General features: G+C 41.7%; 1 protein-coding gene across 6 annotated transcripts in view; it reads right to left on the bottom strand.

Annotated features, from left to right (window-relative positions):
• TRAK1 (trafficking kinesin protein 1) overlaps positions 1–25,254 on the bottom strand; it is a 121,774-nt gene that overhangs the window by 78,412 nt on the left and 18,108 nt on the right. For 3 of the 6 annotated variants that reach the window (XM_015854096.2, XM_015854099.2, XM_032442399.1), the window contains exon 1: positions 16,168–16,288. The exons of 2 other annotated variants lie outside the window; for them this stretch is intronic. In XM_015854096.2, the coding sequence (XP_015709582.1) occupies positions 16,168–16,253 (86 nt within the window). In that variant the 5' untranslated portion in view covers positions 16,254–16,288. Of the gene's footprint in view, positions 1–16,167; positions 16,290–25,254 lie in introns of those variants that run through there. One more of the 6 variants, XM_015854105.2, reaches the window with a different exon arrangement.

Raw genomic sequence — 25,254 nt, 5'->3', positions numbered from 1 at the left:
GAACATGAGGAAAAACTTCATTACTGTGATGGTGGCAGAGCACTGGAACAAGCTGCACAAGGAGGCTGTTGAGACTCCTTCTCTAGAGATATTCAGAACCCACGTGGATGCTTTCCTGTGTAATCTAGCATAGGGAATCTGCTGTAGTAGGTGGTTGGGATTGGATCAATCACATTCATAGTTCTCTTCCAGCTCCTGCAATTCTGTGGTTCTGCAAAACTTGCACTTCAAAAGAACAGCAACACAAGCATGAAGACTTGTTTGCAAAGACCTCCTCTGAATCACATACAGACTTTGGCTTAATCCAATAAATGCTTAAAATTCAAAGTTCACAAGACTAGCTATATGAAATGCTTGAATTCTACATACCCCAAATACTACTGTCATCTAATAGTTAATACATCTACATAATAGTTTGGATGATGACTGCAGGGCAACGAAGACTTAAACAGAAAGAGGACTGCAGGGTACTTGTGGTATCATTGGCTACAAAAGGGGAAAAAGAAGATCCAAACTGACTTGTGGTTAGCCAGCACTGCACTCTGCACTGAAGAAGTTAGCCAGCTCTAACTACTAGGGCAAAACAGTTCAAGGCTGAGACACAATTTCATCAGAGAACAACCAAAATTTGGCAGTTCTTTGTAAAGAAAAAAAAAATAAAATTTCTTCATGTCAGTCAGTTAGCAGTTCCCAGGTTTCAGCTATAAGAAAAAAAACCTTGATCATTTGCAAAGCATTTCAGGGGAAGGCAGTTGAGCCTCATGCAGCATGTATTTAATATGAACATATATGAAATACATCAAATGAATGCAGAACAGCAAGTGGCATAAAGTTTTCCTGCAGCCAGGATTGAACACATCCTAGCGTCCAATGAGTTAATTCAGTTCTTTCCCCAAGAGCCACAAAAGAGATCAAATTATTCTCTGCTGTGACTATCTAGAGACCAGCAATGCCAGCCATGCAGAATTTGTAACATTAGTCTCATTACCACCTTGGATTGCAATGGCAGCAATTGACTGCATCCACAAAACAGGAACACCAACATGCTGTCCAAAAGCCACTGACTGCCTTTGTGCTGATTATTCAGCTTGGAACATTTTTTAGTCAGCTTGATCAAACAACTGCAAATTCAGGTAAAAACACTCTTTAAAAAGGAGATAAGTATCTTTCTAGTGTTTCTAACAAAACCTCCCCACTTCTCCCAGGTAATCCTCTTGCTCTGCATACTCTCATACTTCATCTGTTAGTTTAGAGCAAGAGCAGAGTTTTGAAGCATTTACTGTTGGACTAGTTGGTCTCTCAGTTCACATGAACTCCATTCATGTGAGGAACCAAGGCAGAGAACCTGAAAACTCAGCCACAGGGCATGCTTCATATACAGCCTCCTGCCAAACAGGAACATGATGATGCTACAAATAACTATACAGGCTACATCATTGCTAGGCCATCTGAGCACATACCTACAATACTGCTCTCCTCCAGAAAGCTTCAGGCTGCACAGACAGTGGGAGCATTCAGCGCATATGAACACATACTTCAGAGGCCTTAGGGGTGTACAGATGTCTCCCTTTCACGTACTTGCAAGAGTCCCACCAGAAAGGTTTTCCCCTGTTTTGTACACTGTTTTGTAAATTCAATAAATAACTTATTTTACTAAGCCTGCTAAGTTTCACTAAGATCTTTAAGAAGAACCCTCCAACTTCTTATTTACATGAAAAACTTTCTTCTGATGCAAAATACCCCATCCAGACACTGGAGTGAATCAAAGCCAGTTTTGATGTCTTTCCAATCGTGAAATAGATTAACATGCTCACATCCCCCTGTAATTCTGAATGAACCCCTTGGTCTGTGCTTCAGAAATAATGGCTGTGTTGACCAAAGCAACTTAATGAGATTCAAACAACCTGCTTACAAGATACAAGTTAATAAATAAAGGAGCACCTACAGACGTTTTTGCTGTTTCGTTTTTTGCATGTGTGTAGTATTTCCTTTCTTATTTTCTACCTAAGTGAGTTGGCGGGCATAAATGCCTACACTCATTTAAATGCACCATAAAAACTCAACTATTTGCAACAGAACTGACTTTAAGATGTAGACTCCTTTAGTTAAAGACTGAATTTGATCCCAAATAATTGGTTGAGAATAAGTTGATTTAGTCTTGTGCTTTATTATATAACATAATGTAATACGATGGCTTTTATTTTCCACTGAGAAGCTAGGTTTTAAATACGCATGTAGAATGCTGACTGCTCAGACATAACTAGAGAGACACAAACAGTCAAAGTGTTACTTGTCAGTGATAGAAAGACAAGCAGTTTGTTTACCATCCAGCAACCTGCACAAAACTGAAGTTCTGCATTTCTGATGTCAGAACAGACTGATCAATTTTACAGCAGATTAAAGGGACAAACACCCTGAAAAACTTTAGACTATACCATTATCCAAAGCGTCAAAGCCACTTGAGAACCTTTCAATGAAAAGTCTTTCATATGTTGCCCTGGAGATAACACCACTTCCCCTTCCCTTCCCCCTCCAAACCTCCCCCCTCCTTAACAGCCTTCTCTTCTCCAAGCTTTACAGCCCCAGCTCTCTCAGCCTGTCCTCATAGGGTAGGTATTCTATTTCTTATGTCATTTTTGTGGCCCTCCTCTGGATGCATTCCAACAGGTCCATGTCTCTCCTGTGCTGAGGACTCCTCATCCAGACACAGTACTCCAGATGAGGCCTCACCAGTACAGAGCAGAGGGGTAGGATCACCTCCCTTGCCCTGCTGGCCATGCTTCTTTGGATGCAGTCCAGAATACAGTTGGCTTTCTGGGCTGCAAAGACACACTGCTTCCTCAGGTCCAGCTTACAGTCCAACAGTATCTCAAGGTCCTTTTTCGCAGGGCTGTGCTCCATCCTTATATCCTCCAACTCGTACTGATAGTTGGTGTTGCCATAACCCAGGTGCAAGACTGTGTTGAACCTCATGAGGTTCTCTCTGGGGGAGAACCCCACCTGTCTAGGTCCCTCTGGATGGCATCCCTCAGTTTTGCAGATCACAACCTCACTGTTAGTGTCACTGATGAAGATACTGAAAAGCATCTGTCCCAGAACCAACCCCTGAAAGACACTGTTCATCACTGATCTCCATCCAAACACTGAGCCATTGATTACCACCTCTCCGAGTATGATCTCATAACCAGTTCCTCATCCATAGAACAGTTCAAATTCACGTCTTTCTAATTTGGAGAGAAGGATGTTATAGGAGAATGTGTCAAAGGCTTACATCCAGACAGATTACATCAGTGACTCTTCTCTTGTCCGCTGATGCATTTACACCATCATTAAATGGGACAGGGTTGCTCAGGCAAAACCAGTCCTTGGTGAAGCCATCTGGTTATTCCATAACACCTCCCTCTGTTCCATGTGCGTTAGCATAGCTTGCAGAAGGACTTGCTCCATGATCTTCACCAGCACTGAGGTAACAGCACAAACAGGTCAGTAGTTCTTTGGGTTACCACTTCTGTCATTCTTAGAAGCAGGTGCGATGTTGTCCGTCTTCCAGGCACCGGGGACTTCACCTGCCAACCATGACAACTCATACGAAACCACTAAAGAACTTTTTTAAAGCTGAAGCCATTCAGAGTCCTTTTATTTATTTTTTAAATACAAGTCTCATAACCAGCAAGGATTAAGCATATGAAGGTATCAAAAAAAAAAAAAAAAAGAAATCTATACCTGGTTAACAACCAATCATATAGCAATGTCATTTAGAATTAAAAATAAGTAAGCATTAAAGCAAAAGCCAGAATACCAACAACAATAACCAAAAAAATGCCTCAGTGAAAACAAACATGTAAAGCATAAAACCTTAATCTCTGTCTCTTCAAAGCTGCTTCCTTGACCTTGTTTGGCCTTGCCTGACTAATAAGTCACCAAGACTGAGTCACGTTTTCTTAAAAGTAATACAAGCCAAAACACTGCAAATAAAAATCTAGAAAAAGGGGAAAAAATAATTGAAAACCCCCACGTTTCTCCACAAACCAGTTTCTCACCACCAGGACTCGGCCTTCAGAATGAACTCATAAGCCTGTTTCCCTCAGGGCAAGGGAAAGTGGAAGTGCTCTGTAGGACAAACTCCTCTGTGACCTTGGCAGCTGTGAGTGCTCACGCCTGTGCTCAGCCTCTCCATGCACGCTGCCCCCTCTAAAGTTCCTCGAGGCAAATGCTGCAGGGCTCTATAAATAGTTTTTCCTTGTCTAAGTCTCATGTTACATCAGGAGCTTTGTACAGCCCCGTCTTTTTATTTCATGTAGGCCACCAAACTTGCCCTCCCTTTTCCCCCCTCCTGATTAGTGAGCAAATAAACTGAAAACAGTTTTAAAACAAACCACAAAATAACAGTACACCTCCTTTATTGCAAGGTGCCATGCTGCCGGCTGGGAGACCTTAGCTAGACATGCTGCCCATCCAGTATGTAGTAAGGAGGAATCCATCAGGTTACAATACATAGCTTGGAGGTGCAGCACTGCAAGCCATCAACACCGTGGACATGTATTTTTTATTCACGCTCCTGGATACGCAGTGTGCTCACTGAGGTAGAACAAGGCAAGATGGGGATGGCTCAAGGGACACAGCCCAATGCTTGCTGAAGGAAAGAACCTAATGACTGAAAACAATCCACTACCACCACCATCCACAAAAACACTGAATCATTTGGGATTAGTCTGCTGCCATATTTAGCACGCATGAATTCCTGCCTCACACACAACAAAAACGCAACCTACACTGCAATGCTTCAGTGCATTTACACATATTCTGCCTAACAGCACATCTCCCAATACTACTTTAAAAGTACACGTATCAAAGACCTGTCAAACAGCTCCTGTACGATGGAAACTGTTACACCAGCAGCAAACCAGGCCTTCAAAAAATATAACATAGGAATAGTGTCAACAAGAGCCCAAAAAGCGCTGCTTATACACCAATGGAGTGTAACATTTCCCAGTTCCCTGCTCCTCCACGAACCTCAAAGACCACAGAAGTACTCACTACCTCCACTAGCTGGGAGAAGGCACAGGAGAGAGGGGCAGTCCAAAATACAGCTGAAGAGCAAAACACTGCCTGGCCCCATTTCCTCCCCACAGGAAGGAGGAGCAAGAGCACTTGACTACAAGAGAGTCACAAATATGCTATACACGCACCAACTAGCTAACAGTAAAGGGGAAAGCAAAGCAAACACAAACCAGCAATCCTACTGAACAACACCTGGGCCTAGGACAGCAGGCAGCACGTAGAGGTATTCACAGTAAAATACATTACCATTCCAAGCCAAAACTCTTCTTCCTTAGGATGTGAGAGCACAGATGAAAACAGTGAAAACAACTGAAAGACCTGACTATAATGGTGGTTCCCCCAGGCAGATCCTATTTAAACAAAGATACCACAAACCCAACTGCCAACAGCTTTAGTCAAAGGCACAGTTTTAGTTGAGTAATTCCAAACAATGAACAGACTGACTCAAACCAGATATTTATTGTGATTTAAAACCAGAGGGAGTGGATTTTAATCTGGTTTTGCATTACTATCGTTCTTCTCCTACTAAAGGAGGGTTTTTTTGTATTTTTATTTCCTCAAATCATTGTGGAAAGTGGCAAAATTTAAGAGTTTATGTAGTGTTGATGTAATTAAAAACAAAAACATGATAACAAGAAAGGTACTGTTTTACACCAGAAATTTCTTATTTCTGCCAGCAACCATTTTGGCAAAGCCAATCCAAAGGCCTACCATGAAGGCAGGCCATACCACCAACTCCTGCTCTGCACAGGACACTAAGAAGATCTGCTACCTTCAGAGGCCCACACTCACAGGCAGCAAGGCTCTCCCCGTGCTCCAGCAACTGGCACTGTGCACCAAGAACCTCCCTCACTCTCTGAGATTTCCCTATAACCCTAAACATGCAAATAGTTGTTCGGAAGCTACACCGCAGCTTCCTAACTGGCTGTTAAAGCATCTCATATTCATCCTCTTTTGCTGTCTTTTCTCATGTAGTTAGGTATGAGAGCAGTATTTTCAACCACACAGGATACCATGGTTTAGAGGGTGTGTGTGAACTGAACCCAGCTCCAGCAGAAGCTCTGTAATTACAGCCCATCTCCAAAGCTGTGGGCTGGGAAGAAATGCAGATTGATGCCCTCTTGAAAGAGTACAAAGCCAGACTTCCAACTCTTGTGGATACACAGGCCTTAAAAGCATCTTAGGTACAAGTGCTGAGGATAGACACAACAAGACCACAAATAACCTAAGCAACCAGCAATCCTTGGCCTCCTACCCAAGCTCTGGTCACATGGATTTCCCGGCACTGGGACACGAGCTGCTGACTAACCAGGGTGCATCTCAGCACAACCATCTCTGTGAGAACGCCTTCCTTCAGCCTCCATACAAGTCAGCAGCAGAAAGGAGAAACCCAACAGCTGTTCTCAAAACATCATTTAGAAACCGACACAATTATTCCCTCAAATCATTTCCCTGCTTACTAAGCTTGTGCTCAAGCACCAAAAATGAAATAGGAAAAATGAAAGAGGCAAATAACAAATGGTTGTTTAAAGGTTGCTCTGTATACCCAGTGTATTACCATATACATGCATCTGTATACTTGGGAACCCAGAATTGTTTATCTTAACAACAGGCTGTGGAATTTTAGGAAACTGGGCCAATGCATCTGTGGCTTAGTGCCATTAAAGTCAAAGTTACAATAGCAGAGTTCCCAACGGCATGTTAAGAAAATTCCAGGGGCATTAAATGAACACGACAATAGCAACACTGCAATACAGCCTTTATACACAACATCTCCTTGAGGAGGGATGGGGGAACAACACAAAAGCACAAGCCAAGAGGTAAAAATGCAAGTTAAATGCAGTAAGTTTTGCTTCACTTGAAGAATATATTGTCTTTCCGAATTACGTAATGTCGTTGAAAGCCAGCGCTGTGGCTTTCCCAAAGGATCACAAAGACAAGAATATGAAGTCACTAAATAGTGAAGGATCACATTTTTCCAGAAGTCTGTAAACTGATTTCGGAAAGTAAGTGCAATAGTACACTTGAGAGGTTTTGTTTTTTGTTTTGTCTTTGAAGACACCCTTGGGTACATTCCTATATACACATATATATTCTCCAGAATACACCAGAGGTAGCTCTGGACATGGGATTTTCCTTACTCACTAGTCACAGTACAGGCAGCAAGCAAGCACTGAGCCCAACTGCCTCCCACTTACCTCCATGGCAAACCTCTGCTGATGGAGGAAGAACTGAACTGCTGTAGGACAGGCAAACTGACTGTTCCATCAGTCAATTCAGTTTCTCACTTGTCAGCATGCCTCATGACTTATCTTAGCACCCAGACAGAAAGCATTCTGAGTATACCAATAGCCTCAGGCAAGCAACCAAGCCAGTTCTTAGCCAGGAGAAGTTCTTTGATGGACATGTCATTCCTGTGCTCAGCATCTGTTTTGTGTGCTTTACAACTTGACTGGGAGCCTGAAATTCTTCTGAAAACCCATTTTCAGTACAGTAACACAAACAATCTCTGCATGGTGATAGAAAGGAACAAAACAAATCCAGACCAACAAGCAAAATGGAAAGCCAGGCCTGCATGTCCAATCCTGAGTATAAACACAGGATTTCCTGAGAGGAACAGATCACTTCACCTACCCTGTAAATTCTCCATGAAGGTTGCTCATTTGGCATACAAACTCTTCACTGATTGAAAACAGGTAGAAACGTGGCCAAGATTTACAGCTGAAGCCAATAACACTTAAAAGTACTTTGAGAGAGAGCACCCCAAATTTCATTACTTAGTCCTCATTAATTCCATCTGTTCTCTGTCTGCTGCATTCTAGAAACAGACAACAAGGCTTTACTGCTTCTCTTCCACTAAGAGGAGAGAACATGAAACTCTCCATGTGGCTGAACAGGGCCTGGAGAGCACCTCCCTGCAACCTAACCAGGTTAGGTTGGACCAGGAAGAATGAGCTTGATTGAAAACAGCTGCACATCATATCACTGAAACAGCGCTTCCAGAAGAATACTTCTGTATTCTCTATGGACACTGACTTCCCTGAAATGAAGTCAACTCATTTAACTCCTTCTACAGTTCACATGGAAAAAAAATCTTTCAATCCAAACACAGACACACATTAAACACAAGCAAGTTTATATATTATAGAGCATCCACCTGAGATTTTGAGGTCTAAGAACTAAGAATTCCCCACAAGAAATACTGAATTGCCATTACAAAACATGTCCAATAGCAATAGAGATCTCCAGGCTCTCACTTCCCCCCTAACAACTAGCAGCCAGGGATTTGTTTAACAAATTACTGGGCATCCTTTCAGTCAGAAAGATATCAGAGTACAAAAAGTTAAGCATTATAGTTATTCCTACTACAAAGTAGAAGCCTGGCACACTAGATCACCCCTACCTCCCTCATTCTTCTGGATTTTTTCAGCAGAGCATTCTGCCATCAATTCAGAATTGTGCTGTGTTTTTCTATGGGCTCTTCTGTCCCTAATGAACCATTGGCAACCATAGAAAAGCTCAGTTTTCACATGCCTGTCCTTCACTGAGGAAAGAGGGAAAAAAGTGCACATACTTGTTTATATTATTAAATGGAGAATCATAAAGGCTGGAAAAGCCATCTAAGATCACCTAGTCCAATCTGCCAACCCACCCCTACCATGCCTACTGACCACATCCCTCAGTGCCACATCCACACAGTTCTTGAACACCTCCAGGGATGGTGACTGCACCAACTCTGACCCGTGACGCTGTATCACCACTCTTTCAGAGAATAAACTTTTCCTAATATCCAAATACGAACCTCCCCTGGCACAACTGGAGGCCATTCTATCCTATCACTGTTACCTGGGAGAAGAGGCTGACCCCCACCTCAGCACAGCCTCCCTTCAAGGCAGCTGTAGAGAGCGATCAGGTCTCCCCTGGGCCTCCTCTTCTCCAGACTGAACAATCCCAGCTCCCTCAGCTGCTCCCCAGAAGACTTGTGTTCCAGACCCCTCAAAGCTTCACTGCTCTTCTCTGGAATAAAAATACCGGTAGGTCATTTTGTCAGTGAACTTCTCACTGAAGCCTCCCTGGGAGGAAGAGGAAGAACAGCAGCAGTTTCCCATGACTCACTGATTCAGTAACTCCCATGTAAAGTCCCACAATCTTCAGCCAAGGCCCAAACCAGCCACTCTCCTGTGGTTGAAGAGAGCAGCCAGCTTTTAAGCTGCACTCAATCTAGCACTGCCTCTCTGAGCTGGATGCGTTGGTACCTGCCCACAGCACAAACAACCCCTGCAATCTGAGCGAGACACTCTGCTGCTGCTTTCTGAGGGATGAGATACTGCTGAAATGCCCCCTTCCTCACTCTCTGTCTACACCATCATAGAAACAAGAAAGTCTATTAGTAAACAGAAGGAAAAGGTCACCAATTTGACTTGAATCTGTGGTCTTCTAGGCTAAGATCACTTGCACAGGAGCCAAAAGGGCAAGATAAGAACATTTTCCCAGTCACACCATGAAATTGCAAGGGAACAATACAGCACGCACCTGTAAGCTCTCCCACAGAGTCCTATTGGGAAACAAGTGCTAACATGCGAATGTTGATAACAAACAAAGTTTTTTACAGCTTGCATTCATTTCAGCTAAGGCAAAGCCTATCTACAGCAAGGCGTGAAAGCAGCAACACAGGACAAATCTGACAGCAGATAAGAGATCACTAAACAGCTCGTGTACCATATTTTGGGGATTATTAATGCACCTTTTCTCCTCCTGACTTTTGCGTTATATGTCATATCATAGGTTTCCATTCTGCCTTGAACTTTACATTGTGTTCAGACCTATATGTACTGAACAAGCGAAGAACAGAGCCATTCATCAACTTCTCAAAGGCCTTTATATAGAGGCACAAACTTACTGTGCAATCAAGAAACCACATAAAACCCAAGGAGATGGATATCACAAAAGACTATTTTCTTGCTATTGAAACCCACATATGATTTAAGGGCATATTTAGCTGCTGCAGAGGGTTTCCAGATTCTGACAGTATTTTTCTTCTTTCCCCTTGCACAAGTTTATCCCTGTTTATTAGGAAGCTTCTTTCTACAGTCATATATCTCAACTACGTCACTGATCTGTCCTGCTCAGTTCTTGGTTACTATGTTTTTAATTCTACTCTTTATTTACTTAAAACCTCAGTTCCTGTAATTCAGATGCACATCAGAGCACAGTGATAGAGCACTCTACAGAGATGGGAAGAAAGCCTGTTCCCAAGGTCAGTCACTAAGCTCAGTGAGAGATACGAATGTCAGCAGCCTTCAACCCAATGTTTAATGCCTAGCCACCGTAGTATAGTTTGCCTTTATCATCAGTTCCTCTAGCTGCAAGGCATAAGGCACCACCGTAGCCACTGGGTTTTAACTATGGTCTGGGCTCTTCAAACACATTACAAATAGCTGTAAAAATAAAACATCCCGCAGAGGCAGAGTTGCACAACTAGATTAGGCCCAACAAAACAGGCAAGACAGCATAAATAGCACAGAAGTCGGCTCCCACACAGGAGTCTAGGCATGGCCAATGCCTGCCAGTCAAAAGGAAGGAGGATGACACACAGCCCAAACACATCCAGACTGGTTTAAGGAGACAAGAAGATATACATTTGAAATTATATTTTCATTTGAGAGGAAGAAGGAAAAAAGCACTTCATACCAGGTAGATGTTAGTATCCCTGATATGAAGGGATAGCATAACAGCACATACAAAACATTTATAAAATAAACCAGAGAATGAGAGCCAGGCAATCTTTTACTTCAGCACACGTATAAATGTTCAGTTTCATGGAACTTTATGAAGCACAGTAGCAACTGACATGGCTTACTTTATCTTTTGTGTCCCCGTAGCAATGAAACACACATCACCAAAATGTTTCTGCTATGTGGCAGCGTTCCCAGATATGTCATTTAGAGAAGTCTCTAACAGCCTGGAATTCTATTTTGAATTCCCTACCTGCACATTTTATTTGCAAAGATAAACACGAAAGCCAAGAAAAGCACATTCACTCAGCCACGCACGTGGAGATCAAAACACTGGGGGAACCTTTGACTTTATTCTCTCTGTTCTAAATCAAAATACACATTAGAAGTTGAAAGGCAGGAGGCAGGGAAAACATGGCAATGTATTCAGGGGAGTCTCACTAGCTTTCCTCTAAATCAGGAGGAGCTCTGAGGCTCACTCTAGCTAAAAGGTCTGCGTTTCTTAAGACCTATAACCCTCACTACAATCAAGAAGGAATTTTGCATGCAATTCTCCCTCAATAACATGGAGATTATTCCTAGCTCAATACATGCTCTCTTTCTTGAGCTAACAAACCTGAGAAACCTGTATTTTCTTTGCAGGTTATCAGGAAATACGAAGACTCAAAAATAGACAAAACAGTAGGGAATGGAAGGAACCTTTTTCCTCCTTCCCACTGCAAACCATGGGCAGCTCCCTGTCAGAGCTCCCCGCAGGACTCTGTCCCTCAGTGACTCTAAGCATTTAACCAGACTGCTAAAAACAGCCTCAGCTACAAGACATACACATTATCAGCAGAAAACATTCACGCAGGCCTCACAGCAGCCCCTCAGCTCAGCGTGATGACGGAGAGACCAAAGAGGCAGTGAAGAATTGTTTGTTGAGTCAGGAAGCCTCTACTGCATGCATACTGCAGACAGAACAATATGAATATATTTTTTCTCATGGTGGTGGATGCCTCACAAGCAACCTCAAGAATCTGAATTGGAATTCAAACCCACCAACCGCTTCCAGTACACTTCACATATACATTAGATGGCAATTCTGAAGCCCACTATGAGTATCTGGATTTATATACGCACCATGTAATGAAGTACACGGTACTTGGTAAACCAGGGGAAACACTCAACATTTCAAGAGTTATTTTCCTCACTATAAAATGGTACTAAAACAAGCAGAGGTTAAAAGCTTTGTTCAGGTCACTTCTGTGTGGTACCTGTGCCACAAGTGTTATTTCATTGCATGCTATGATCGCTACTCCAAGGAATAACCATGAGATTCAGACTGTAACAGAGGCTGTTCTCAAAAATCTGAGGAAACTATTTCTAATCAGTATCAACACAGTATTGTTCAGTAAAGCTGTAACGTAACTATTTCCCTGTTTCCCCCTTCAAAAAGTCAGTTTTATGTTAACTGACAGATTCTGTTCAGTTTTATGGTAAACACAAATGAAAGAGACATGCTAAGGAGCAGCTCATCTTCAGACACTGCATGAAATTATGTTCCGCACTGCACAACTATGCTCAAGTGCCATCTAAAACATTCAAGGTGTCTTTAAAAACAAAAATCAACTCGACTCGCAGCATCTGTATTTGAGATATTTTACCTCAGACAGAAGCACTGAGGCATTTTAATTCTTCATGTGGAAAACAACAGTAACCTTCCCACTGACACCTCCCAGTGCTCTATTTCTCCTTGCGCAGCTACAATCCTCAGTGCTACCAGACCAACAGGACAGTTTTATCCCAAATAAATTCCTGTGTAAAGTTGAAGTGATACTTCAAAACATAACAAACCATAAACATTATTTTTAAGTAAAGAGCGTTGTGTTTTTTTTTTCCTTCTTAAGTCTCAAAGAGTTTCTAGCAAAGCAGAATTTTCCATGGCTGCAAGAGATACAGAGGGAGCCCATTCGTCAATTTGTTTTTCCCATGACATTTTCATTGGAGGGCAAGTCTCATCAGCTGCACTATGACCTTCCTATTGATGTTATGTTAACGACAATGCCAGAAACCGTTTGCAGGGCCTAGTTAAAAAGTACTTTGCTCTTGATACTGATAGCTGTGATGTGAAGTGAAAGCATTGGGAAACATGCAAGTAAACCAGCGGTTACCTACAATTAAAACCAAACAAATCATCACTTCAGAATAAACCTTTCAAATTTCTTTTGTTTGCCATTGGAAGGATGAGGCTGAGCAGTACACCTAAACATACCTACCTTCCTCTCAACTTTCACGTGTTTTCCCTACCACATACATTCCCTTTCATCACTTCAAGAGCTTCACTTACTAGAAGGAAAAGCCCAGATCAGAAGTCACCAATACTTCTTATCATGCTGAAGGACATCCTTACCAGATACATGTCTCATTTTACTTTCTTTGTCAAAGTTACTGGGAGCAGTACCAAACAAGGTTATTGAAGACCAAACAGCTTGAAGAATTCACTGAGAACTGGCTGACACGCAAAAAGCACCAGAGCTGGAAGGCCCATTTCCCTTCACTTTCCCTGGCACAGTTTGGCGTAGCTGTGCATTACCAGTTGCCAACTTACTGTATTTCCTGAGAATAAGGAGTAGGGTAAAGGGAAGGAAACACACAAGCAATCCAGCCAGGAATGAGTGAAAATAATCCTAAGGTCTCTCATATCAATACATGTCTAAATTAGAATTTCCACATGACATCTGAGCTATCTATATTAAGCTGCTCAGGCCAGTCTTCCACTAAATTAAGCTCCTGAGTGGCTTTCAAGTTCACGTGATTTTTTGAGCCTAACTGGGCAGCTATTCTCTCTGCCTGGAAGTTTCCTTGACAACTACATTTTTCAACTCCAGTTCCAGGTCTGTGATGAAACCTTGTGCACGTGAAGCCAAATGACGTCAGGAACCGCATTTCATCTCTTTTAGAGTGAGAGGTTTTCAGGATGAGGCGTGATCAGAGGGAACAGCACCTCAGATGGAGTAGAGTTTCGATATTTAAAAACATAACGCAAACCACAACATGAAATACACTCCTACCCCTTCTAATCCTCACGTTTTCCCAGTAATTGCTGTACAGCCCCATAACAACTAGCAATTATCTAAAGTCATGCTCTAAATGGCCACATATCCATCTCCATTTTATTCATATTCATTTTAGATATTACTTGTCCCAGAATAATCCACATTAAAATCCTCATTAGAAAGGCTGGTAAATGTATTATAAATTAGTTCCAATACTTCCAGTTCTCTTTAAAAGACTGCATTAGAATTTATTCAGCTCTCCTTCTTGGCTGCAATGACTGCAGGTTTTGCTGCAGACCTCTGCTTTTATCCATGCCACCTTCGTGCATTCAGAACTGGTCTCATTAAACAAAACCTCAAGCCCACTCACTGGGCAGTTCCTAATAACACCTTCCACACAGTTTCCTCTGCCTCCTTCTTACAGTCTGTGTTAATGACACTTTCTGGGACGAAGTTCACCAGGAAAAAAAAACTATTTCCATAGTAGTCCACAGTATAGATGTAGATATATCAAACTGCAACACCCAGAATACATTGAGGAGGAGATTTATATCAACATCTGTTGAAAATCCCTTATTTTAGCACTCAGCACCAGTGCAAGACAAGTGCTCTTCCATAAAGAGAACAAATTGCGAACTGCTGTGGGATGAATTAGAAGCCCCACAGGAAGTACACTCAGTGGAAAGGAACAGTAAGCACAGGTAAGTTAAGTGCACAGGGCAAATAGCAACTCTGAATTAACAATGCCTAAATATTACTGGGGCAAAACAGGAATTTACAAGAGGAAAGTGAGTCATGTAAAAATGATCAGGTAAATCTGTCCAATGCATTCCACTCAATAATAACTTTTTTTTTCCTTCAGTCTACTCCCTATAGACAAGAGCTCCTACCATAATGTAGGCGCTCTTTGGTTGCTGTATATTCCTACCTGAACTAGTGGGGACTGGGAAAGAGGAGTATAAAAGGAGCGAACAAGAAAAGACATTTTTTCTGCCTGATACAGACTCTATCTCCATCCAACTATGATTGCTCTCCCCGTCGTACTACAGATGCTAACAACTTGACAAAAATTCTTCATTTCCTTCCCTTTGCTCTCCTGCAGATGCCTAAGATCAGCACTGAGATATTGTAAGCGTTAAGGACTTGAAGCGCTGCAGGTAATGCCAGTCGGCTGCATTTCTATGAGGTTGGTAAATGTAAGGCTTTTGATGAAGGAATTTTAACTTTCCTCAAGTCAGCCAATCACAGAGTGAGGAACAGCACTAAAAGGCTCTCTTCCAAAGCTAAAAAGCTCCCAGACATGCAAAGGCCCTTTAAATTGTTTTGGCACAGAGATTAAATGGGTTTTGTAACAAAGAACATGTGGAAAAAAAAGTTAAACTTAATTCCTGCCTTAACTTGACTAGAAGCAGTTGCCATTTTTTACAGATCCCCTAAGCACACCCATTCTTTTAACAGAGTTCAGATGGCCAAACTGTGGAGTAATAAAAAGAAACAGGGAATTATATATACTACATACTATACTACACACAATTATATATACTATACTATATATGCTTTTTCATAATTTATTACATTTTAATAAAATGATGCAAACCCCAGTACAGGTCATCTTGTGCACTGCTTCCATGTTAGTAGGAGAACAAAGTCCAGCACACCAGCCAGACAGGCATTACTTTAATAACGAGGCTTGAAGTTACCAAAGTATCTGTTAGAGTATATATATACATACATACACGCACGCACAGTAACACTTTGCTGTCCTTCACTTCTGTTGCTGATCGTGGAACGTGACAAACAAATTATCCTGTGGGTATCCCAAATAACTGCAACTTCTTTGAAACCCAAAGACTGTAAATTTGCATGGATTTATCTGCTGCTGTCACAGCAATTGTTTAATAATAACACCATGGTTTCAGACTCTGAAGTACAACTTCAATTCGGAGAACACAGAACAAAAAGCAATCCTGGGCCCCTCCATGCACCTGTGCACTGTTGATGCCCTGCTTTCGCTTACCAAAGCATAAGTCTTTCCTCCTTCCCCCCCAGTTCAAAAGTGGCGTGTGACAGTACAACAGCAGCTCAGCATTACTGGAGTAAGAGGCCAGGCAGTAAAATCCAGCACAACAGCCAAAAAACAATATTCAACGGAACTGCAGACTAAGGGAATCTGAAAAGCACAAAAGCAGCACTTGCATGCTCTCTGAGCTGACTGAAAACATAGCTAGCAATGTTTCTGCACACACATTACATACATACTACACTCAAAGTCAAGCTCTGTGAAACTCAAACAACATCAGATAACTGCAACTCTGTAACAACCACTGCTGTACCTGCTCTTCTGCCCTTTGTGCTCCTGATCATCTGCGTAGCATTCCTCCTTCCCCGAGTCTGCTTTCCCCCTCCGGAACTTCACCATTAGGCCAGCACGCTTGCTTTAACTGCCGGTTCTATTTGCGTTTTCCCCACACGAAGAGCTCTTGATGCCGTAAGGTCATTTGAATGCTATTGTAACTTTGGCTCCTGCACAAGTTTCCTCACCCTCTCTTGGCTGAGCAGTTACGTGAGCTACCAAACTGAGTCAAACAGAAAGGCTCAGACTGCTCCTCTCTTCACTCTGCCGCACCAGAACTGTGATCTTTACAATATCCACGTTCTTAATCATGTCCAAAATTTCTAGTTTCAGCATGTCATAGTACAGTCAGCTGTGTGCCAAACACCTTCTGAATGGAACAGACTATCTTCTCCTTATAAACATCATAAGCAAAAACAAGGTAATGTATACCACCATGAATACACCACAAAGTGTTTCCACGGAGTCTTCACAGAGTTGGTAACATTTATCTACAGATTAAAATAAAGTAATACTTTAGAACTGCACACAGTTCAACAGACAAAGGCTTCTGCTGCAAGTCCAGACACACCAATGGACCGACCGAGCCATGAGCTCATCTGGCAATCACACAAGTACTCCCACAAAGTGAGCCCTGGTGCGCTGAGTTTACGCTCCATAGGACAGAGAAACATCAGCACCTACTTGCTACACAGTTCTCCTTCCCATCTTGTCTAACTATCCAGATTTTTGGTCAAATTCATCTGTAATTACTCAAAAAGGCTCACATCTACACCAATGGTTATTTACAGTGCTTCCTATGATGACAGCCTTTGAATGCTGACTATGCAACTTCAGTTTAAACCAAAAAAATCCTCGTTTCATACTGTCTTCTTACCATATCAATCCTTCACACTCATGCGTGTTTTTCAGGCTGATCTACAACCACTCCATTATACTTCTGTTAAAGACTGAACATAACCATGTGCCTGGACAAAATCCAGCCTTTAAGACAGGAAAGCCATCACTTACTTCATCAGCAGAGCTGCTGATATTCCCAGTGCCTTTTCACACCGCTGCTTCCTGCTTCATGACAGCCCTGACTCACGCAGCTTTACTGAAGCGCAAGGGCTGTTATGAGCATCAGACTGACATTACAGGAGACTGAAATTGACCATATGGTGAATGATAGATTTCATCAGGTAATTTAGAATTGCAAATATAACTTTGTTCTTGTGAGCATTTCTATGCACCATCAGAAGCTTGAAGGCAAATCCCTGAAATAGAAGAAATAAAATTCAAGCCAAATAACGAAGCACAGAATCATAGAATCATAGAATTACCCAGGTTGGAAAAGACCTTGAAGATCATCAAGTCCAACCACAGCCTAACCATATTACCCTAACTTTAACAACTCTCTGCTAAATCATATCCCTGAGCACCACAATGCAATGAGCTTTAAAGTATTCACAAGGGAAAGTATTTCATACAGCTGTTTCAAGTTTCAAAGAAGACATCTTCCTATCTCTATTTATATGCAGCAATATATAAATGCAGTACTTCAGTGCTCAGGGAACTATTACTTTTAAGGCTCACATTTAAGAGAAAAAAGTGTTTTTCTTTCTATCTCCATGCAAAACTAAGAAGAAAGATTTCCTGTTCATATCTTTTGCATGCAAGCTGGGATTTCCACATCTCCCTTTAAGCCCAGCAGACAAAATATTTAATGAAAATCCATTTTTCATTCTCATTCATTTTTTAGTTATGTAACTTTTTTTCCTGAGAACAAGGATTTTTCCAACCAGTGCTTTTTGTTCTTCCAGTTTTCCAACACATATGTGTAATTGCCATCTTCCATCTGTCTTTCCCATGCATCTTTAACAGCATGAAGATTTGCTGACACTATCATCACGAATGAACAGACAATAAGACTATTTATCCTTTGCCAGACTGTGACATTGTTAAATATTCAGTAGGATAAATTAGGATTTAACTCTGCAACTGACTGTCTAACAAATCCAAGCAACTTAGAGAAGCTGCAGTATTTGGGAGAGTTTATTTTGAAATACTAGCCATTGCTTCCTATGTATTCTGAGCAGCTCTGTGCACAAGAAGCTCTTACACAACAGTGGATGCGAATTGCCAGAACTATACACCTCACATCATAAAGACAATCTGTTCCATTCATCTTTAAATGATTCATTTGTTGTCTCTTTTGTACCCATAATACATCATGCTGCCACAGTAGAAACAATCCAGGACTACTTGACCTACACTCACTAAGTATCCTCGGGACCTTCTTCATGGGTTTATTCAAATACCTCTGCAGTGACCACATCTACTCTCTGGCACATAGATTCTTTCATAGTCCACTTGCAATGCAATGTAATAATAATAATAATAATAATACAGTCCTCATAAGAAGCCCTACATGCCGAGCACAAGCTTTTCTGATATCCTGTACCTGCAGTGTATTACAGCTCAACCTTTCTAAACTATTTCATTTCATAAGCTTTAATATAACTATCAGCACTGTTTCAGCCCACCAGCAGGGTAGTGAGGAAGTAAAAGATCCTTGACTTCTGAAAATAACCTAACAAGAGGTTAACAAAGGGGATATCTTGTCAGTGGTAACAAATGGTGCTTCCATCACCAATACAAGGTAACTTCGGTGTCTTCTATGTCCTACTATTAAATATGGTGATATGAAGATCCAAACTGAACAGATGTGGCAAGAAAGATTACAGAGAGAGCGGTGCATCATTTTCCAGAGAAGAATATCCCCTACACAGACATTTCACACCCACACAAGCAAAAATGAATTCAACGCAGCTTCTCTGAAAGCTCTGTATGTAGGCAGGATAAATTATCATTCAGAGTTAGAACATGCAGAATGTTTACCAGCTTCTCCAATCCCCAGGCACAGTCAGTAAACAGATTCTCTGAGCAAGCTGGCAGAGCAGCAGACTGCCTTAACACCAGAGGTATAAAGTGAGTGATATGCTGCTGTAAGTAAATCAGAAGCCATAATGAAGACAATGTTGGGGATGCTTTTAGAAAGATCTTACAAAAAATAGCAGTGAGCACTGTAAACAGTTAGAGGAACTGCTTCCACTTTCCTCCTGCTTCACTAATGTACATTTGTGGTCCGGTATTTAATAAGTTCAAGCTTTTCAAGGTCAAAAATAAGAATAAAATAAAAGCAGCTTGTTCCTGAAATAATCTTTTTTCTGCCATCAACACCACAAGGGAAAAACCACCCAGGGCTTTTGCCAAAGTACATAATACAGACAGACACACTGGGGCCAGAAGTAGAACACTTTGAATCACAAAACATCACTCCGTGCTCCATTTTGTATGACACCCCCATGACACACCCCACTTCACCTCCACCACCAAGACAGAAGAGAGACCCCATAACCCAATTCACCCATTTCACATGGCAGCAGGGAAGTTCTACTGGGAACTGAGAACAACCCAAAGAAACCCTGACATCTCGCCCCCACCTGCCTCTTTCTGTACACACAGTAACTCACTGCACCTTCCCAAGCTGCACAAGCCACCGGTGGTTATGAGTGTGTCTCCACACGACACTCATGTAAACAAGTGGTTTCCAGCTTGAATCAATCACTGTGGCTCATTCTCATCAAATGATGGAAAGAACATGTTCTTCCATACTCCTGAATGTGCAGAAGTCATTTTCCTTTGAATTACTTTGTACTCCGATTGTATGATATATACCAGCACGAAAAAAACATTAAGTCTACATCTATAAAGGAACCTCACCATTCTTGTTAATGTAAAAGGACTGATAAAAAGGAGAAACAAGGCTGCCTACTCAGTGTATCTGAATGAAAACTGCTCTCAAGGAAAAATGAAAAGACAAAACTAATGATTATTAGAAAACTCAGCATATGTTTGCTAGGCTTTGATGGGCTCCCAAGGCAGTGACCTGCAGGGAGCTGTGTTCCCTGGATGGAGAGTACAGATCAAGTCATGCACAGACTGCCTGCAGGAAGAGGCAGCAGCTGCAGCCGGCTGTATCAGACATCTGCCCCCATCCTCACGGGAGCCTGCTGTTCCATATGGCAAACAGGTACCGGAGCCTGAGAGGCTTTTCTTATGAAGCCAGTGTGAAGGATAAAAGAAAACACAAGCAGACTAGATTGAAAGCTGTTTCTAAAATGAGAACTTTCTCGGTGTCATTCTGATTATGCTAAAAGCCCCCATAACAGTGTCAGGAGGTGACCAGTAAAAAAGCAGAACGTACACATTGCCTCTCTCACAGCCTCAGATTCCTTCTGCCTCCACATTTCTTTTTCAGTAATTCTTACCATTACTTAAGTCAAAATATTTCAGAATAGGCATCAGAATAAGAGCAAAGATAAATAGCCTGTATTTCTGTTTTCACCCTTAGTTCCACGAAAAATCAAAATAAGTACACTTTTGAGGGGAAGATGACTTCTATAAGCACTTATTCCTTTTATTTCAACACCTCTGAGGGCAATTCCAACACACTCCTTGCTTCTGGGCAGCAAAGCTGTTCACTCAGCATGCACCCATCAACCACAAACATCGAGGCTCTCTCTTTATTCTTAAATGTTGCAGCTTTACCATCAGGACTCCAAGACTGGCTTTATACATCAGTCTGAAGCAAACTAAGTGTCCAGCTCTGCCCTCACTCACAACCTAATAATTCCAGACATGCTACCTTGGATTTACACAGCAGCAACAGTACAACACGGTAGAATACAGAACGCAAAGCTTTACCAACTAGAAGGCTACTGAAATTAATGCTTTGGCTAACTGCTTAAGTCTAAATGTTTCGGTTGGTTGGAAAAACACAAGGCCCCCACCAAGGAAACTAGCCCTATCAGTGAGGCAAGCTGTGCCAAATTACTTAGACTATAACAATCCTATCTAACCATGCATACTCTCAAAACATCTACCTTCTCCATTTGGCAAACCAGTGTCATATTCAGACACAGCACCATTTAATTATGAACCAGATTGCGAGAAGAGAATAGGACAGTTAACTTACTGCTGTTTAATGAGCACGCTCTTGTTAGTCATGAATACATTCACTGTACTCATTAAATCAGGAGGCAACAAAGTTCTGAATACATCATTAAAAGGATCCAGGAATGCTGCTGCTTTGTTCAGCATGAGCACAGCCTCTGCTTGGCAGTTGGAAAGCAGTTAAGATACTCAAGCCCCTTCTGTGAGGCCAGCAGACCTGATTTTAACCTAGGAGGAGGGAGAGAGTAAGAGATATGCTTCATTCAGAACTTAAACTTATCTTTCTATTGCTGACCTGAAGCAAGAATGTGGTCTGTACTGTAAGATATCAACAAAAGCATCAGGCTTAAATAAATTAAATTAATAATAATAAATCACAGACTGCCTTCAACACCCCCAAGGAGAAGGAGCATGCATTAAACTATCCATCTGCCAGTTAACTAAAGTAGCCTTCAGTAACTAAATACATACACACCAAGAGGTTTTTTCTAAGCTATTTAAAATGTATTGATTAAGGTTGAAGAGGAAAAGAAATTGGACAGCAGAATCCCATACATTCTCCCAGAAAAGATTTAGGACATATGCTCAGTGAGAGGATGAAACTTCACCTGTGAAAGGTTGATCCAACATCCCAGGAAGACGCACACTCACATGAGAATCTCCATATTTAAAGCATTATACATTTACAGGCACGTTAGAATGTAACTGGCAGCTGTTTAATTCAGACTAATTGCAGGAGAAACATCTTTTGCCAGAAGACCTAACTGCTGCACCACTGCTGGCATCACTGGAGCTGCACAGAGCCCAGAATTTAGGGTTTAGCAAGGATGACCATTTCCTCTAGTACATCTCTGGGAGAGGTGAAGGACGAAAGAGACCAGGCAACAAACAGGACCCGAGGAAATGGCCACAAGTTGTATCAGATGAGGTTTAGACTGGACCTAAGAAGGAACTTTTTCTCTCAGAGAGTGGTCAGGCACTGGAATGGCTGCCCAGGGAGGTGGTGGAGTCGCCATCACTGGCAGTGTTCAAGAGGCATCTGGATAAGGAGCTACGAGATCTGGTTTAGTGGTTTGCTGTAGGTGTGGTAAAGGGAGGACAGCTGGACTAGATATTGTAGGTCCCTTCCAACCTTGTGGTTCTATGATTCTATGAAAACATGCTTCTGAAACTTCTAGAGTTTGCTATAAGCAAATCCTCTTCTCCCTGGCCCTCTTACTCACACGGAGGGAATGGATAGACTGCCAAAGTTCAGAACATGGCAGGGTGGTGGGGGGGCTCTGTCTAGGGCTTAATACTCTCAGTGCAAGACTTGAGTACTTTAATCCAAGCAATTATTTCCCCGTCAGAAAGTTGTTGATACTGTAAGAGGATACATAAACACTGGATTCCAGTCAAACAAGGACTAACTCCCAACAAAGAACTGCTTTCAAGTACAGTAATCCCAAGCACATTTAGCAGGGCCTCCTCCCATTGTGCAGACCTGACAGCTCATCCCTTCCCTGGGAAGACATGTTCTAACCAGCTGTGTTAGCACATTGTGACTGCACTTGCTCCAGGCCTTCAGAATAAGCCCCTGCAGATCAAGATCCTGATTTTCTCCGTTTTGCCAACAAAATTTTCAGGGGAAAAAAAAAAAAGTCCTTCTGATTAAGCAGTCAGGCTTAATGCAATATGCCATGACTAATCCTCTTAAATTTTCTCTGAGTCCTGCATTATAATCTCAGTAACACCAGAGGCACTGTTCTTTTCACAGGAGCTACGTGGCTGGGTGGACTCCCACAATCTTACTCAACTAGCAGCTGATTTCTCCCTGCTGCCCATCCAAGCAATCAGCACCCAGGCTGCAGCACAGAGCAGCTTGCTTACTTTTGGTGCAGTCATACAGCCACCCTACTGCCATAAATGTGTATCTACAAATGGTCCTGGCACTTGACTAAGTGCCCAGTTCAATGCCTTAAAAAGAGGAAAACAACAGCAAAAACACTTCCACTTTGCGTCACTGTTTTTTCAGTATCAGATAAAAGGTGGAAAATGGCTATTTAGATTTTCTAGATGTAATCTATTTTATTTAATTAGATTTTCTATTTAGATGATCAACTGAATGATCTGTACCTGTAACAACCAGAAAGGAACATGCTTACCAAAACCACATGGAAAAAAACATGAGAGCCTCTACAAGAATTCCATGTTACATCACTTACTTTGGCTACCACTATTTTTAATCATAGGAAAAAAGACTCTGCATGAAAGAATTCTGATTCGAGTTAGGATATATAAGACATACAAGGGGAAGAAAATAAGATTTCACGTTTAACACAGGACACCATGAGATGTTTCAGCTCACAAAGACCCACAAACGCTAATGGTAAAAAGGAAAAGATGATGCTGGGGAACTGTCTAAACATACATTGTCATGCTTAGTAACAACATGCTTACAGGGTCAAAGCAATCCATAATACAAGAAATGGAGGGGACCTATGTTACCTATTATAAAAAATTGATATTCTTTATCTTCATGTACCTTTATTTTGCCATTTAATCGGTCTGTCTCCTTGACAGATACCGCCCTTTTGCATTCTCTACAACACAAGTGCATCAGAAATCCATACAATGCTAAGCAGCCTGGGATTTATATTTCCAAGGTTTTCTAAACTGCTTAACTGACTTCCAGAGGGAACAAATGAAACAAGACATGCATATGCTTTTCCTACCATATACAAACACAAAGGTTTCCCTGATTGCTTTATCACCATAACAGCAGTTCTGTATGCATATTTTAATCACAACATTATTAGTACCTCTTTCCCTGTGCACAATACATTTCACGTTACGGCTTATCGTGTATGCATAATAGAAAATGCAACACAACAATGGCCCCCACCTAAACAGGAGTATCAAAGAAAACAAAACCAAACACAAGTGGTAGAACATGTGCACCTAAGACCTTGAATCCTGGCTACTCCCCTGTCTCATACTTTCCAAACACAGCACTTGGATTTATTTTTACAGATCACTTGGATTTATTTTTACAGATCACTTTTTCATTCCTCTGCTTCAAACACTTCAAACTATTTTTGATACATGCAACTTAATGTAAAATATCTTGCTCAGAGGCATGGGAAGAAAATCTGTTTGTTGCGTGGAAAAACAATTAGTCAGATGTTTCTTTTTTTCCATGTATTCTACTGCACCACATTTGGAGACTGGAAGAGGGCCTAGGAACATCTGCCACAGACTTTAAAACCCCTAATAATAGCACAGCTGGTGTCCCCAGCCTAATGACCTCAGCACAGACTCATGTGACATTCCTGACACTGCCCCCAGCCCAGCTTGAGCCTAGAAATGCTCCACAGTTGGACACCTTCATTCATTCTCAACTCAATTTGCATTTCACCAATGAACACAGAAAGCAAACTGAAATGCTGACGTTTCAAGTAGCTTAACGAAGCTCACCGTTTCCATAGGATTTTCCCATGCTCCTTTCATTACGCTCCTGTTTGACGGAACATTCCATATTTCAAAAGATGAAGATGCTCAAGAAAATAACTGCAATCTCAGTGACGTGGGGTGAGAAACAAAATGCTTTAATTGCACTTAACTGTATTACAGAGCCATTATCTGTTCCATCCATTCCTCATGGATTGCCCCTCTGTTCCTGTACATTTAGGAAACTTCCAAACCAATATTTCTAACTGCCTTCTTTGAAGGATGTTCGAAAGCTGTTTTACAGAGGATAAAAGCTGTATTATGAAGAAAAAGAAAAATCCTTACAGAAAGGGACTCAGGAAAATGAACGCCATTTTAGCTCACACTGAGCCAGCAGCGGGCATTAATAAATAGGCATTTATCATGCAGATGCTACAAAGAACAACCTGAGGATTGCTACTGCCAAAGGGTGCAGCTAGATAACCCTATGCAGGGCTTGACGGTGGGAACAAAGAAAGCAGTTTCTTGCTGGGGGTGGGGTGCCTGCTACACGCATTACACTTCTATCCACCCTATGTCCTCATTACTCTTTCATGCAGGCAGATACTGGTAGATTCCTGCAGTCAACAGGCTGCTATTC

The sequence above is a fragment of the Coturnix japonica genome, chromosome 2 (genome assembly GCF_001577835.2).
Source record: "Coturnix japonica isolate 7356 chromosome 2, Coturnix japonica 2.1, whole genome shotgun sequence".
NCBI classification, from domain to species: Eukaryota; Metazoa; Chordata; class Aves; order Galliformes; family Phasianidae; genus Coturnix; species Coturnix japonica.
The sequence above is the reverse complement of the archived record's forward strand: the minus strand, read 5'-3'. Positions and strand labels throughout refer to the sequence as shown.